This window comes from Nanorana parkeri, unplaced genomic scaffold (assembly GCF_000935625.1).
Source record: "Nanorana parkeri isolate BGI_ZX_2015 unplaced genomic scaffold, ASM93562v1 scaffold1346, whole genome shotgun sequence".
In the NCBI taxonomy this organism is placed as follows: domain Eukaryota; kingdom Metazoa; phylum Chordata; class Amphibia; order Anura; family Dicroglossidae; genus Nanorana; species Nanorana parkeri.
This window is the reverse complement of record NW_017307614.1, coordinates 17,178-35,446: the sequence shown is the minus strand read 5'-3', so window position 1 is coordinate 35,446 and position 18,269 is coordinate 17,178. Positions and strand designations below refer to the sequence as shown.

The 18,269-nt window shown below is 44.0% G+C and overlaps 1 protein-coding gene across 1 annotated transcript in view; it reads left to right on the top strand.

Annotated features, from left to right (window-relative positions):
* KIF14 (kinesin family member 14) overlaps positions 1–17,796 on the top strand; it is a 66,171-nt gene extending 48,375 nt beyond the window's left edge. Inside the window, exon 30 of the mRNA XM_018569509.1 lies at positions 17,696–17,796. Within this exon, the coding sequence (XP_018425011.1) occupies positions 17,696–17,796 (101 nt within the window). The remainder of the gene's footprint in view (positions 1–17,695) is intronic.
* The last annotated feature ends 473 nt before the right edge of the window (positions 17,797–18,269 follow it).

The following is an 18,269-nucleotide window of genomic DNA, read 5'->3' as shown; positions in this document are numbered from 1 at the left end:
ATATTTCCGGGAAGGGCCCCCCCCCCCCCCCCCCATCCGGGGGGGATGGGGGAGAGGGCGCCTCTCTGGAATTATGGTAGCAAGGGAAGCATTAGCTTCTCCGCTGTCTTATCTGCTGTTTTTTTTTGTATTCTGTGACACCTGCTTGCGTCAGAATAAAAAAACAAAACGGACAGCATGGGAATGAATAGCTAGGCTGCTATTGGCTATTTCAATTTGCACCCGCCAACTGCTGCTGTCAATCAGCAGAGGAGGACCTGATGGAGAACTTCAGGTCCACCTCTGCTGATTGACAGCAGCAGTGGGCAGGTGTAATAGCCAGTCAGCTATTGAAATAGCCAATAGAAGCCTAGCTATTCATTCCTATGCTATGCTTTAACGTTGGGGCCGGTGGCCCCAATGTAAAAAGAAACAAAAACGGATAGCAGGGCTAGATAGAGCAGAGTAAACCTTTCCAGTATAAAATGTTTCTCTCCTGGACGTCCGGGAGTCGTTATCTTATTGCGGGAGACTCCCTGACAGTTGAGATGTCTGGTTACAATGGTGACATCCGTTCCAATATGTAGGTGCACAGATCCTCTCCTTATTGTACTGTGTGAAAGGGGCCTATGTGAATGATGTTTATCTCTATCATTGTAATTACTATTTTGGATTCCATCTCATAACAGACATAACACCTTAGTATACTAATACACACAAACTGGTTCACGGAATTGCCTCAGTCATTTGCGTGTTTTACTCTATCATTAGTGATAATAATTCTTAATGATGAAAGAAAATTTCGCTGAGTTACATCATAGTTATAAAATGATTCCAAATCTTCCTTTCTGGACACCCAAGAAACTTTACAGAGTCTCAGCCAAGGCCATATACGTTTGTATCAATGTAATGCAATTATTCAAATCTATATTTGGAGAAAGTTACTTCCTTTTCAAGGTCTTGGCACAAAGCAATCTCTCAAATGCAGTCCTCCATACAAAGGACAGCCCGGCTGAGGTAACACTTTCAATCCTCGGCAAGCTGAAGTCATTTTTTAGAGGTAATTTGGTGAACAGACACTTGGCGGCAGTAAATGCATGTCTATTTCCTTTCATAATGCAAAGTTGTCCCAGTGGAATCCCTGCAGTCAATTCAAAGGCTACAGCTGTTTCCAGCCTGAGACTGGATGTATCCATTCCCCCTCTCCCTATAATTATGGATTTCAGCTGCAGAGCTGCCCGATGGTAAAATCTGGTGTTGTGGCATCTACAGTCATTTTAGCATACGAAGCATACGAAAGGCAGTGTCCGTAAGAATGGCTAAATTTCATAAAATCCTGAAAAAAATCTTTTAATATTCAAAAGTAAAAAAAATGGTATCTCTAGTTCAGTGCTTCACATGTAATCAGAGTTGTAATGTTTTGTACTGGGTTCTTTCTATAAAAAAAAATGGAGGTTTCACTTTAGCTTCACTCGGTTAGCAAAGCTAAAAGCTGAACTCCAAGCAGAAAAACGTTAAACGTTATGTAAATATATCCCTTATTAACCACAAAGGATATACCGTATTTTTTGCTCCATAAAGCACAGCTGACCACAAGACGCACCTAGGGAGGGTAGGGTTCTGTGTAGTTCCTGACAGCTGAAATAGGTAGCGATGTGATTACAGCGCCACGGTCTCAGTGATCACACAGAGCAGGCGAAGAACGGACGTTCTTTGTCTGCTCTACGGGCTCTATGGTGAGCTCCTATGCCAGGGTCACGTGGCCCCCAGAGGAACCGCGGCGTGGGGGCCGGACAGGATCGCCGCTGCTCCTTTCATACAAGTGATCTAATGAGATCACTTGTATGAAACGAGCGGCGGCTCAACACTATACATTTAGCTCTGCTTGTCCGGAGCAGGGCTAAATGTACAAAAAAACTACTCGCCCGAAACTGCATGTCCCGGGTGTCGGGCGATAGGAATTCCACACCCCTGGGTACACTGTCAGCCCCAACGCCTCAGCTCTCACACATTCGCTCCATAAGACGCACAGACATGTTGCCCACCTTTTGGGGAAAAAAAGTGCATCTTATGGAGCCAAAAATACGGTATATCTACTTTGTGTGCATTAGATGCTTTTTGAAATGTTTAATCATTTGTTATTTAATAATCAACAGTGCCAAAAAACTAATAACATTCAGTGGAATCCGATAAATGTTGACTTTATTTGCAACCTTAAGGGGAAATCTTTTAGTTATAGAAATATGGACGCTGCCATAGCTAAACTTTCAAGTCCAGAGCGGTCACAGTGTTTTTGGCTTAGTTGTTTACTGACCTCGATACTGTATATTAGTTTACATATATACAACAAGAAGAGGTTAGGGTTTAATAGGATGCCACTGCACAAGTAAAATCACAAAAAGATTTATTATTACATATTCTTACATGATATCAATAAAAATTCTTTGTCATAAGTTGCCCTATATTATCCTACATACGCTGCCAGAAAAATATGTAGCCACAATTCATATATATATATACATATCCAGATAGTTCCTTAGGAGATGCATGATAATCCCACATTGTGGTATTTCTGGCCAACTTCAGTATATATATATATATATATCCAGATAATTCCTTAGGAGATTCACAATCATCCCACACTGTGGTGTTCTGGCCGACTTGCGTATCGGGCATAGATCTCAATGTGTTTCGCTACATTTGCTTCCTCAGGGGATTGGAGGTAACTGATCAAAAAACCCCGTGTCAAGGAGGGAGACTGCAGAGATTCCCAGGAAAGGAGTGGGAAAAAAAGGTCCAGGCCTTCTATCAAACTCCCATCCCAACTCAGGGACACCGAAACCAGAGGAGGAGAGGACACCGGCAGACCCAATTCGCTTATCACTTATTCAGTGAGCCTCTAATATCCACTGAAGACAGGAGACTTTGAATGTATAAACTTCCTTATTCAGACCCAGATGAGCCACAGAACCTCGTGTCTGGCCGTATGGATTGCATACACGTCTTCTGTAGAAAATGTGAAAGCCGCACAGCTGCGCCAAGGCACCTTATAGTGCGGTACTAACTCTGAACTATGAGAGTCTTTTTTTTTGCATGCAGGCTGGTGAGTGTGCTGGGAAGCTTTTTGCTGTTGTATTAAGCCCTTCCATGTGCACCTTGCTGTAAATCTGGAAACAAATTGATGAGTGCGTTTGCCATTTATTTTGCATCCTTCTCCAGCCGCAGAAACTGTATACTAGTTTACAACAATATGCAGAAAAGAGCAGAACTCAAAATATCTACATATGAACTATTGTTGGTGTGCATATGATAAAAAATATCTACACAACACCACAACACAAATCATTAATAAACATGTCAGTGCAATAAATCATGAAAGATTATCCAACAAGAAACAGTGAATGTCACTCTAGAGCAGTGGTTCTCAACCGGTGTAACCTCAGGACCCACATTTGTCCTTGGCCATTAAGTCGTGACCCAAGTTGCACTGCAATGGAACGCACGGCATTGCGGTACAGATCCACCCAGTCTCCCTATCTTATGAGAACTGGAGGGGATCCTCAGCCTGGGGTCCAGTGTGGGCTGCTGAGCTGTGACGGAGCCCCATCCATATGTGCATTGCTTGTACAGCTCACTTGAGTGCCCTGCAGAGGTGACGAGAGCCAGAATGTGACATCACTTTGGTCCAGGCACCTCTACAAGGCACATGAGGGAGCTGTGCAAGCAATGCAGATATGGATGGAGCTCCCTCGCGGCCATGGCCCCATCCCTCCCCATCACAAGGTGACACTCGGCACCGGGCAGCATATTTTGAATGGCTGCTTGGTCCGAGAACTGACAGTGCTGCGCTAGGGGGAGGCTGGGGAGCCTCATCTAGAAAAGGGGAAAGCATGTGGTGACCCACTGAACAAGGGGTCGCGACCCACTTTTGGGTCATGACCCACCAGTTGAGAACCAAGGCTGTAGAGCATAAACATAAAACTCCAATACGATGTAACAATCTAGTGCAGGGTTGGGCGTTTAATTTTCTCAATGGGCCACATGAGAAACTGGGACAGCTATGGAGGGCTGAACTGATTACCATACATTACAGGGTGGCAGGTGTGTTGCATTGCCATTCATTTGAATGGCACCCCAAACACACCTGGCGATAATGCGATCAACTGCGCTGCAATTTGCAGTAGGGCAATTAAAAAAGTAGTGCATGCAGTATGTGTGTTGCATGGTACAGTGCATTAATAGCACAACATAGGTGTGAACGGGCCCTGAATGAAGCATTTTTGTCCCCACATGGCATATACCATTTTAATTTTTTTATTGTTTCTATTAGCTGATGACCTCAGATCCCCTCCTTTTGCTCATGCCCCTTGAAGACTTGGCTTTCTGTCTGGATTTTACAGGCCCTGATGGTGTCTTTATACATTCTGGCTGTCTTTGTGCTGGGGACGCAGAGTCGGAGGGCGCAGCTGGTGGTCTTGCCAATGCCTCCTGACCAGTGGCAGAACTACCGCTGGTGCAACCGGTGCGGGGGCCCGGGGCTTGAAGCTCTTGATCCGCTCCCGTGCCCCCCCGTCTTGGGAGGGGGGCCCAAGATAAAATCTTGCACCAGGGGCCCTTTGGTTATTAGGTCCGCCACTGCTCCTGACATCCCCAGCAGGGGCGAAGCTGGTGGTCTTGTCAATGCCTCCTGCAAAGGTGGAGGACTCCTGACATCCCCAGTGGACCTAGCAGCCAATGACTGCAGTGGAGGACCCTTGACATTATTGGTTGCTAGGATGCCAGCAGTCCTAGAAACCTAGGACTGAAGAGAAACATCTGGACTGATTGCCGACCTGTGATGAGCTATGGCTTGCAATGGATGCACCAGCCTTGGGGGCCCACCATCCACTGTCAGATAGCCATAATGGAGCACAGGTCGGCCGGATTGACAAACCAAGGGCCAGATATGGCCAGCAAGCTGAAGCATACCCAGGTCTTATCTAGTGAGAGAAAAAGTGCACCCTCTTGTGCTCAATATTGACACAGACCCCACTCTCCACAAATAGGCACTTACAATGTATCTTCTTTCATACCAATCCTGCTCCTCAGCGTATCCAGTGATCACCCAGCCCATATGGAATGGCACTCACCTTCTGCATATTAGCTAGATATTATAGTGCTTGAGTCCTCGGTTAGGGCCCATCAGACATTCCATTTCTAGAACACTCAGTTCATAGATAACTGTACATAGAGTATAAAAACCACCAACCCTAAAAATCATCAGTGAACTTTACTTGGAAGAATTTTGTAATGTGTGTGCACATATGTTTGCTTGTATACTCAGAAGTCCAAGCACAAGATGGCCTATAAGATTCCATACACTCTTGCTTGGAATATAAATTCTATTAATTAATGTTAATACACAAACTGGGGCAATTTATTAAAATTGGAGCAGATCGAATCTGGAGCAGTTGCCCATAGTAACCAATCAGCTTTAATCTTCAGTTTGTTCTGCAAATGATAGATAGAAGCTTATTGGTTGCCATGGGCAACTGCTCCAGATTCTCTCTGCTCCAGTTTTAAATAAATTCACCCCATTGTCTTTTTCCCTGTGGCTGCATGACGTACCGGGTTTTTGACCTATAGCTTGGTGTATGCATCTTTCAGTATATTAGTAAGCTGGTCACATGCTTTTTTGTTTCTCTGTTTAATGAACACTTGAGGGAAAATCTTGTATGATATACTAGATAAATTCATGGATCGCTAACACTATAGGGTGTATTTATAAAGCATTTGCAGAGCCATTCCCTCAGCGAACATTTGACTTTTACATGCGCAGCACATTATGGCCTCTAGATGGAGCCGAGGAGCATTGGAATTGAGCTCCTCAGCTCCATCTAGTGGCCATAATGTGACATGTAAAATAAAAAGTCAAATGTTCACAGCTCTGCAAACGCTTTATAAATACACCTCTATATGTATGGGTATCTGCACGCACATGAGGATTTATGATACAAACGTTCCATAACAATTTATCTTTGTTAATTTCCTATAGTAAATCAAACCCGTTGACACAACTGTACAAATGGCTATGCTCTTCAGAAGTTTATTATTATAACCCTTCATCAAGACAGCAGAACATTGACACACCAAATATGTCAAGGTTCTGTTATTTGATGCTGCTGTTTTGATGATGTTTCAAAGATATATGGATTAATAGACTATTAAAAACTATGGCTTTGAGTGGATGTTGGTTTCTCCATCATACACTTAATGAACTGAAAACATTTTGGGCTTATTCAGCGAGGTAGTTTAAAGAACAGTAATGAAAGTACCCTTAACAAACCTCCGCTAAATCTTAGTTGAATATTCAGGTGAAACTCGAATAATTAGAATATCGTGCAAAGTACATTTATTTCACTAATGCAACTTAAAAGGTGAAACTAATATATATATATGAGATAGACTCATTACATGCAAAGCAAGATAGTTCAAGCCGTGATTTGTCATAATTGTGATGATTATGGCTTACAGCTCATGAAAACCCCAAGAACCCCAAATCCACAACCTCAAAAATACGGAAAATTGTATACTTACCTATCGGTAATTTTCCTTTCCTGACGCCAATACATGGCAGCATACAAAGGGTATGGCTCCACCCCCCACCCTTTGTATGCTCCCGTGGATTGGCGTCAGGAAAGTAGATTATTACATGCAATCAATAAAACAAGGATTGTACATAATACAATATCGGACCTTTGAAAAGTACAAGCATGCATATGTACTCAGTACTTGGTTTGGGCCCCTTTTGCAGCACTTACTGCAATTACTTTTGCACGATATTCTAATTATTCGAATTTCACCTGTAGTAGATCTGCTTGTTTTCTATGGCTTGCACCCTGCACAGTCTTTCTGAGTAAGCCTGTGTATTTGTAGTTCTTAAGATTTGCCACAAGATGGAGCTCTTCACCCAGTGCCACATCCTGAATGTAATGACTTGCTGTGTGGTGTAATTGGCTGTATACATTTGGTTTAAAACGCTTGTGTTTGACAATCTTAATTTGAGCTGTCTTATTTAGGAATTTTGTTTTGTTTGTGTGTGTTTTTTCTATTGAACCAGATCACAGAGCATTTAGAAATTCCAAAACAGGCCAAGTCCTAAATATACATATAAAGTATTATAGTGCAAAAATCAACTGAACAAAGTGTTCAAACAGTTTGTGATAGGCTCTATAAGGCCTCAGTGTAAACAATAAATTCACTCTTTTGTCACCCTGATAGTGATGATTTCAAAAGTGCATAAATAATGTTCAATAACTCCAAATGGCTGTATGCCAGCCAGAGCAAAATGAATTTTAAACCAGTCCTAGATGGTGATACATCCAACAAAAAACCAAGTGCAATATTGGTGATATAATTCAAAGGGAGTTTGATGAAAAAACGAATGTTTCAACAAAGTGTTGCATAAATTCTTCCCACACCACTGTGCTTCAAGTGTCCACGAATGCCCCCTTTGGGGTGCATACTCACCCCACTGTTGTGGTAGTAAAGCAGTATAGACAGCTCAGAGGGTCCACATCCCTGGTATCTCTATATTTTTATATTTATATTTTTTGTGATACCGATTACACTTGATTTTAAGGATTTTTACTTAAATATCACCTTTTAGCGCTGCACATTTAGCACTTCATTAGTTTGACCCTCGGGTCCATAGCGCAGCAGCTTTCATACTATATCTACCCACAAGCGCAGATTTTACAATTTTCATTTTTTCATATGATTCACAATGTGGGAATAGGAGAAAAACATTTTATTTGGGAGGTGTGGATTCTTGTCTTTTAGTCGTAGTCATTTAATTGATCTTTTTGGTATATGAAGGCGAACTTAAAAGCGTCACTAAAGTCATAAAGCAAAAATATCATATTTGCTTCAGCGAGGCATTTTATCTTTACATTTCTATGTCCATTTACATCCTATAAATACATATAAATAGATACTGATAACCACATTCATATAAATTTCCTGTATTCCTGTGTCCACATTTCATTCTGCTTTCCTAATATCTTCCATTGTAGTCACACATGCAGAAGCATTGTGCTCAGAAACTAATAAACTGTTTTTTTCACTATTCCCTCACACCTCCACAACTCCTCCCTAATGTCCCGCCTTTGTCCTCACCCACCCCTCTACTTTGCCAGCCTCTGCTACAGCCTGAAGCCCAGTTGCATATGTCATTTGGCACAAGGCATTGAGATGACCCAGAAGCAGTGGCGTAACAATCGCCATAGCAACCCAGATGGCCGCTATGGGGCACAGGGGGGCCCGGCCAGATGCCCTGCGGGCCGCCTGAGTCGCTACGGCATCTTATGCTGGTGGCTTTCACTGGCTGCTGTTGGAAGAATGTGCTGTTTTTCAGATCAGTTGGCTGTGATCTGTGCAGCAGCGAGTTATTCTCGCAGCCGCTGCGGAGGTAATGAGAGCCAGCAGCAGCGATGGAGCAGGCTGGACCCGGAAGTGGAGGAGGAGGCGGGCCCGTGGTTGGCAGCAGAGGAGGAGGCGCGGCCCGTGACGGAGAAGGAGGCGGGCCCAGGGACGGAGGAGGCGGGGCCCATCAGCGATCGTGCAGGATTCAAGTGTAATCGGTATCACAAAAAATATAAATATACATATAAAGTATTATAGTGCAAAAATCAACTGAACAAAGTGTTCAAACAGTTTGTGATAGGCTCTATAAGGCCTCAGTGTAAACAATAAATTCACTCTTTTGTCACCCTGATAGTGATGATTTTAAAAGTGCATAAATAATGTTCAATAACTCCAAATGGCTGTATGCCAGCCAGAGCAAAATGAATTTTAAACCAGTCCTAGATGGTGATACATCCAACAAAAAACCAAGTGCAATATTGGTGATATAATTCAAAGGGAGTTTGATGAAAAAACGAATGTTTCAACAAAGTGTTGCATAAATTCTTCCCACACCACTGTGCTTCAAGTGTCCACGAATGCCCCCTTTGGGGTGCATACTCACCCCACTGTTGTGGTAGTAAAGCAGTATAGACAGCTCAGAGGGTCCACATCCCTGGTATCTCTATATTTTTATATTTATATTTTTTGTGATACCGATTACACTTGATTTTAAGGATTTTTACTTAAATATCACCTTTTAGCGCTGCACATTTAGCACTTCATTAGTTTGACCCTCGGGTCCATAGCGCAGCAGCTTTCATACTATATCTACCCACAAGCGCAGATTTTACAATTTTCATTTTTTCATATGATTCACAATGTGGGAATAGGAGAAAAACATTTTATTTGGGAGGTGTGGATTCTTGTCTTTTAGTCGTAGTCATTTAATTGATCTTTTTGGTATATGAAGGCGAACTTAAAAGCGTCACTAAAGTCATAAAGCAAAAATATCATATTTGCTTCAGCGAGGCATTTTATCTTTACATTTCTATGTCCATTTACATCCTATAAATACATATAAATAGATACTGATAACCACATTCATATAAATTTCCTGTATTCCTGTGTCCACATTTCATTCTGCTTTCCTAATATCTTCCATTGTAGTCACACATGCAGAAGCATTGTGCTCAGAAACTAATAAACTGTTTTTTTCACTATTCCCTCACACCTCCACAACTCCTCCCTAATGTCCCGCCTTTGTCCTCACCCACCCCTCTACTTTGCCAGCCTCTGCTACAGCCTGAAGCCCAGTTGCATATGTCATTTGGCACAAGGCATTGAGATGACCCAGAAGCAGTGGCGTAACAATCGCCATAGCAACCCAGATGGCCGCTATGGGGCACAGGGGGGCCCGGCCAGATGCCCTGCGGGCCGCCTGAGTCGCTACGGCATCTTATGCTGGTGGCTTTCACTGGCTGCTGTTGGAAGAATGTGCTGTTTTTCAGATCAGTTGGCTGTGATCTGTGCAGCAGCGAGTTATTCTCGCAGCCGCTGCGGAGGTAATGAGAGCCAGCAGCAGCGATGGAGCAGGCTGGACCCGGAAGTGGAGGAGGAGGCGGGCCCGTGGTTGGCAGCAGAGGAGGAGGCGCGGCCCGTGACGGAGAAGGAGGCGGGCCCAGGGACGGAGGAGGCGGGGCCCATCAGCGATCGTGCAGGAAGAGGAGGCGGACAGGTAAGGAGTGTGACCAGCCCACCTGAGGGTGACCCTGCAGAGCCCACCATAAAGAGTCTATGGTGGGTTCTGCAGGGTCACCCTTAGGTGGGCTGCATGGAATCTCAAGTGGGCTCTGCAAGGGGCATAACTAGAAGTCACAGGGCCCCATACAAAATTTTGCTATGGGACCCTGTGAATTCTAGTTACGCCCCTGCCCAGAAGTACAAAAAAACAGAAGCCGCTGCTCAGAAGAGGTGGGGATATGCAGTGTTTTTAGAAGTAAGAATGTATTTTGGAGCATAATAAGAAAGCCATTGTATTTATAGCCCAGTGCTTGTCCAGAATACCTCATGTAATGCCATTGCCTTTAAATGTCCTTTAATGAGTTTGATCTAGCTCATTTGAGTTTTTAATTATTAATTTTTTATTATTGATTTAAAATCATTCTTTTACAAATACACATTCAGTGCAGGGTGCTTGCCTGTATTAAATGGCTTTGTTTGCTGCTCCTATTGTGGCATCTATCAAGAAAGCCTAGTGCTGCCGGCCAGGCCCGGCGCTACCGCAAGGCAAGTCAGGCGGCCGCCTTACGGCGCTGCAGGGTGAGGGCGGAAAAAACAGAGCATTTTGACAAGTACTTGTAATGTTAATTGCATGACAGGTTATTCAGGCAATTCACATCATAGTAGTAAATGGCTGAGCAGAGATAGAGTGCATCACCTGTTGGCTGGAAAAATTAAATTTTTATATGCAATATTTTAATTTATCTGGCTAAAAAAAATGTAAAATAAACTTTTTGTTCTAGTCCTGTATACACAAAACATATAATTTACAGTAGCTGTGTAGAAAACAAAATCAGTAAAACAATGTTGTGCATCTGCCAGTGCTTTGATATACTCATTATTTACTGCTGGTGTTGGGGCCTGCTCACACTTGTTTGTTGCGTTTTATGTGCGTTGTGTTATGATGCCCATTTATTTTGAATGTGTCACAATGCACCAAAGACTGCAACACACAGATCTGCACTGTGGTTCATGGGTTACTATGAGATTGTCGGAATGCATAGTAAAATGTGCATTTTACATAGCTTTAGCGCAATGCATAGGTGTGATGCAGGAGTTCACGGACAAGTGAAATATGTGGCAACTTCTTTAGACTGTGCCATTACTTTTGTTTTATCCAAATGATTGTAAAGAGAAGCTTTGCATTAACCTGTGACATGTGCAGGGAGCTGATCCCCTTATTCTTTTATTCTGGCTACAAGTACTCACCATTCGCCTTGTAAGGGCCCATTCACACCATAGCATTGCGTTAATAGCACAATACTGAGCATTTAACGCAATGCTATCACACAGCACACCTAACGTGTTGCCGTGTGCTAGGTACCTTGCACTGGCATTCATTTAAATGGAACCCCATGCCCTACTTTTTTTCACCACAATGCATGGTATTGTGGTACCACATGTTGTGCTGCACTGTAATCAGGTGTGGACCGACCATGCCGGCACTGCCCAAGGGCCCCTCCAACCCCCCCCCACTGCCCTTTCTAGCCTGCATGGAAGGAGATGCGGCTGTGTTAAAGTGGCGATGGCAATGTCCCCCGCCTCCCGGGTCCAAAAGACACTGCTGTCGCCGCTTTAACACAGCTGCATCTCCTAGTTTGGTAGCGACATGGCCGAGAAGAGCCCAGGGATAGCGGGGGGTGTGTCACGCTTGGTGGTGGGTGTACAGTCGGATGGCGGACCTAAGCCGGTCTGGCTGCACAAGGGCCCGAGGCCCCCCACTGAGATTCGGTCCCGGGCCCTCCCCAACTGGAGGAATGGTGCCCGCATCTGTCTCTGCTTAGACCCTCTGCATCTGCCCTTGGTGAGACTTGTTCATCTGCCCCTGGTGAGACCCTGCGCATCTGCCCCTGGTGAGACCCTCTGCATCTGCCCATGGTGAGACCCTTCACATCTGCCCCTCCTGAGACCATCCGCATTTGCACTACCTGAGATCCCCCACATCTTCCCTTGCTGAGACCATCCACATCTGCCACTGGTGAGACCCTCCACATCGGGGGCCTGGCCTCCTGTGGGGCGGCTTGCTGCACCCACTTGAGTACTCACCCGTGTGCTGGCATGGAACGAGCTGCCCATTAACGCATGTGTGCGGGTGACGTCTCACGGGGATCAGACTGTGTGTGATCGCCGATCTCGGAAATTTTGTGTATGTGTCATTCTAACTGCCCAGTCTGCCGTTCATTGGTTCTGGTCCGCGGCCTGTCGTGTATTGGTGCTGGTCTGAGGTCAGGAGTGCATTAGTGCAGGTCTGTGGTCTGCCATGCATTGGTTCTGGTCTGAGGTCTCCAGTGCATTAATGCTGGTCTGAGGTGTCCTGTATATTGTTGCTGGTCTGTGGTCTGACATGCATTGGTTCGGGTCTGAGATCTGCAATGTATTGGTTCTGGTCTAAGGTCTAAGGCCGTGTATTGGTTCTGGTCTGAGATCTGCTGTGTATTGGTGCTGGTATGAGGTCTGCTGTATATTGTTCTGGTCTGATGTCTGCAGTGCATTAGTGCTGGTTTGAGCTGTGCTGTGCATTGGTTCTGGTCTGAGCTCTGCAGTGCATTAGTGCTGGTCTAAGATCTGCCATGTATTGGTGCTGGTCTGAGGTCTGTCATGTATTGGTGGCTGAGGTCTGTCATGTATTGGTGCTGGTCTGAGGTCTGTCATGTATTGGTGCTGGTCTGAGGTCTGCCATATATTGGTTCTGGTCTGAGGTCTGCTGTGTATTGGTGCTAGTCTGAGGGCTGCCATGTAATGGTTCTGGTCTGAGGTATGCAGTGCATTAATGCTGGTCTGAGGTCTGTCGTGTATTTGTGCTGGTCTGAGGTCTGCCGTGCATTGTGCCATTTGGCTCACTTTCCAAATCGCCTAAATTGTCCTACCAATTCCCTGGCAATTAATCTTTTAGTGAATTGGCCCACTATTTAGAATATAGTGTGGAGAAATAATTAAACACAAGAATGTTTATGCAGGTGGGGCTTGTATATGGTCGGAGCACAAGGGGGCCCCATAATCTTGTATTCCCTGGGGGCCCCATGTGTTGTCAGGCCGCTCCTGGCTGCAATACAAAGCCACTGGGAGGTGCCATTCAAATGAATCATGTATTGGTGCTGGTCTGAGGTCTGTCATGTATTGGTGCTGGTCTGAGGTCTGTCATGTATTGGTGCTGGTCTGAGGTCTGTCATGTATTGGTGCTGGTCTGAGGTCTGTCATGTATTGGTGCTGGTCTGATGTCTGTCATGTATGGGTGCTGGTCTGAGGTCTGTCATGTATTGGTGCTGGTCTGAGGTCTGTCATGTATTGGTGCTGGTCTGATGTCTGTCATGTATGGGTGCTGGTCTGAGGTCTGTCATGTATTGGTGCTGGTCTGAGGTCTGCCATATATTGGTTCTGGTCTGAGGTCTGCTGTGTATTGGTGCTAGTCTGAGGGCTGCCATGTAATGGTTCTGGTCTGAGGTATGCAGTGCATTAATGCTGGTCTGAGGTCTGTCGTGTATTTGTGCTGGTCTGAGGTCTGCCGTGCATTGTGCCATTTGGCTCACTTTCCAAATCGCCTAAATTGTCCTACCAATTCCCTGGCAATTAATCTTTTAGTGAATTGGCCCACTATTTAGAATATAGTGTGGAGAAATAATTAAACACAAGAATGTTTATGCAGGTGGGGCTTGTATATGGTCGGAGCACAAGGGGGCCCCATAATCTTGTATTCCCTGGGGGCCCCATGTGTTGTCAGGCCGCTCCTGGCTGCAATACAAAGCCACTGGGAGGTGCCATTCAAATGAATGGCACCACAACGCACCTAGGGCACAATAACGCATGCTAAGTGGACTAGGTGAAAATGTGCAATAAATGCACAATATCATGCGATTAACACAACACTACGGTGTAAACAGGCACTAATAATGGTAGACGTCAGTAAGGGTTGGTTGCATGGTTTTTCCACGGCAGTAAAACTATAACTATATAGCTTCACTGTCAGCGACACCACTGCCCCCAGAAAGATGCACAAAATGCTTACTAAAACTGCACACATTTGTATGGCGTCATCTGGACAATAAAACCGTTACCTAGGCTAAAGCTGATCATACATTTGTAGTTTTTTTCTCTGATTCGCTCCTTTTTTAATTGCAACGCAACGCACGGTATTGCAGTACCACACATTGCAGTGCGATTGATCGCATTGTGGGCTGGAGGTATATTTCGGGTGCCTTTCAAATGAATGGCAACGCACTATACCGCCTGTGCTGCCTTCTTCAATCATCTAATCCCATGGCAAGGAAATTCTTATTTTTATTAACTTCACCAGATATGACTTGGTGATTAAAATGAACTCAAGTTCACTTGTTCAGGTGAAAACTATAATCCTCTAGTAAATGAACAGAAGAAAGTACAGAAGAAAGCAGTGCACTAGGTGATATGTGCTTTCAGGTTAATGGCTTCCAGAGGTAAACCCAGGTCATGGTGTCACCAATTACCCCGGCATTTCATACTATAGTGGGCTTGCAGTTTGCCCCAAAATAGTGATAGACTTCACAGTTACATGGCACAAAACTGATGGTATAAGTTGCTTTGACACGGTGTGTATATAACCCAGACTGGTGTGTATACACTAAAGTGTTTACATCACTCAGTGCTTGATGATGTCCCTCTGGGTTTCATGCCAAGATCTCTAGACTTAAAAGGCAATTGTTCATATTTCGGCAACGCATATTGTCAGTTTGACTTGAGGTTTGCTCACAAAGCCGAGGCCATAAGCTGGCTTTTAGTTTGATATAAGATCAGTATATTTCTTTTACATTCCTATTATTCTTAATATTATTATTGTCATAAATGCTTTTATATACAGTCTCACCATAATACTACATAGTACTTTACATTAGGGTATGCAATAAACACGAGGTCTATTTATAAACATTTGCATAGTTTATTCATCCGACAAAACTGCAGGTATATTCTATGCAAGTTAACCAGGTGGTGTTAGAATGGGCCAAGAATGAATGTTCTTAGTGTAATTTCTCTTCTTGTTCAATGTTCTTCAATAGGTTATATCATACAGAAGAGGGTGAATGGGGAAATTATTGCATTATGACCACTAGATGGAACTGAACATCATAGAAGTAAATACATGTTAGTAAGGTGATATGGTGTTACAATTCATAAGACAACTGGAGGGAATGACCATATAAATGTAACCATTGCTATGCCTGTAATATCATAGACCCATAGCTGTAAAATGAAACTCTATTTTTTGCAAGTATTTTAGCAAATTTCATTGCAGACTCCTACCTATTTGCTATTACGTTTAAAACAACACTGTGCTAAGTGGGAAGGTCTACTTGCTAAAGTCACATGATTAGTGTCTTACTATTAGTGTCTTACTAATGGGTCAACTCCACCCCCGGGACCCCAATAAAATGAAGGTTACCCTTACACAGTGTTCCCTTTCTGCCCCCACTCCGGACACCTCCATGTGTGCTTTCCCACCCTGGTTGAGCTTCTCTAGGGGGAAAACTCTTTGGACGGGGGGGAATCCTCCATAAGCGGGTGTTCCCTTGTGTCAGGGTTGTATGATACAGCTGTTTGATGCTTCCGGTGGTCAAGTTTTTCTGGCCACAGTTCAGTGCTTCCTTGTCAGCTTCCTTTATCCTCGGGGTCCCCTCCTTTTTGCTCCTTGGGCTCCCCCTTGCTTCTTGGGTTACCCTCTTGCTTTTGGCCCCCCTTGCCCTCACTGTACCTTTGGCTGCATCTGCAGGCATCTGACATCCCTTTTGCAAAAAACGGAATTTCAATTTTATTCATTACAATAAAATATATGGGGAACACAGTGGGGAAAACATGATACGTTTTGCAAAGGATGCTAATATTCTATCATATAAAGGGGTTAGGGAATAAAAGCTGAGGTTGTGCTTAAACTCTACAGCATTTCTCCAGAAATATCAGTTTGGATTGGGCTGACCATTTTAATGGCCAAGTTAGTACTGGATAAGTATGATCCCTACATACAGTATATCCTTAAATGTACTGGAAATGTTATTAATGTAAGTCACACTACATGCTTGAATTTACTGATAATTAGGAAATACAAGGGAGTTGCTGATATTCTGCTAGGGACACCATTTTGTAAAGGTCCAGTTATGTATTATTATGTGACGAAAGGAGTGTTTCACACAGTTTGTGTAGTATAAAAGAATTAGATACTCCATTATGCATACCTCCCACATTTCTGAGATGAGAAGGACACTGTCTAGCACAATGTATTTAGGCAATGGGCACACCCCTGCCATGCCCCTAGTTATGTGGACCATTAAGAATTTATATGCCAAAAATGATAAGAAAAACCAAGAATTGCTTTTTTAAATCAGTATTTTCCTTTATACTGGCGTTTTAAAAGATAATTATGTGATAAGAAAAGGTTTCAGTGCAGAATAACACTTTTGGTTGTTAAATAGAATATTTTCATATATATATTTGTACATCAGATCAAAAAGATGGACAACTGTGTAGGAAAGAGGGACAGAGGGGTTTGGTTCCAAATGAGGGACCGTTGGAAGGATTGCTTTAGGGGAGAAGGAACCAACTGGCTGCTTTATGACAACACATACTGACATAATTCTCTCCTCTTTTCTCAGACACTTGCTAACAATACTCTTTTTATTCCATTTAACTTGTGAGTAGGGTTGCCACCTTTTCTTCAAGTGAAACCCTTACATGACAGGAAGCAAAGAGAAGTCTCGAGTGGGATGCAGAATGGCAAAAAACACCAATAAATATTTTTATCCCTTACCTACTTTATTCAAAATTTTTTTTTTTAAAGTTTTGAGATATGCATGAGGTGAAAGGGTCTCTTTAAATCACATTACTTATTAATGACCCCATCTACACGAATATACACTGCAGACACACTTATTTATACATAAATAACTGCTACAGGTCTATGTGTCCTCAGATGATGACATTTAAGTTTTGAATTTCTTCAGTATACATACCACAACGCTGCAGAGTTGTCAGCACCCTGGGATCTCCTGTGTGTTGGCTTGTCACTCTAGGGGGCGTGGCTATCACCCATGTGACTTCATCCCGGCAGCATCCCCTTAGTGGGCGGGGCCAGCCGTCCATTGCTGCTGTATTGGAATCCTGGGCTCTGCCCTCCAGGGAGTCTCTGCAGGCTGACGCTGCTGCTGCCGATTTGCCACCCGACTCTTCCTCTGAGCTGCGGGCACCTGTAAACAGACACAGGCTGCCCGCAGCTCAGAGGAAGATCCGGTTTCAGGCAGATGCGGCTGCCGTGGATCGCACTTACCAAGGACCTCGCAGCCGCATCTGCGAGAAAATGTAAAGTGCCGGTGTCAGCAGAGTGTCTTGTGTACGGGTGCCCGCTGGCTGGACACCCGTACACAAGACGCCAAACCCGGACTGTCCGGTTGAAAACCGGACGGGTGGCAACCCTACTTGTGAGGGCTGGTGTAGCTCAGGCCCTGTACAATGCACACTACCTACACAATTGGCAGAGCTGAAATATAGTCCACAGGACGCAGCATTTTTCTTAAACTTTTCTCTTTTCTTGTAGATCCACTTTCCACTTTGACGCCCCTGCCCAGTTCTCTTCTCACCACAACATCTTTCACTCTCCTTAACAAGTGTTTACAGGAACGTGTTGATGCCAATTAACCTGCTTCTTGTCGGCCTGTGTCTAGGCCAGCAACTTAGCTGGCAAGTTCTCGCAGGCCACAGATGGTTACATAGAGCAGACTGGCCACACGTTTGTTATTCTTTGTAATTACAGTCATTAAAAAGCTGCCACTGCCAATCAAACATCCTTGTTCACCAGACAGCTGCAGAATAAAAAAAAAAATGTATTCTTTCAAACTAGGAAACATTTCAGTGACCTCAGATAGTCACTTTTTTGTAAAATGCTTTTGAAATCTTCTTTCTGGTCTAAATGGCCTGATCTTTCTATGAGCTCATGCCAGCCACAGATGTGTTTCCCTGTGTGAGCTTTCTGAGTAAAATATGTTACATGCCATTTCTAGAAAAAAAAATCATTAATGATTAGAAAAGAGTGCTGGGTATGCTGGGGTTTGCGGTTTCATAATAGCTGAAAAAGCAGCAAATTCTCAACGTCTGGGTTCAATAGGGCAAAA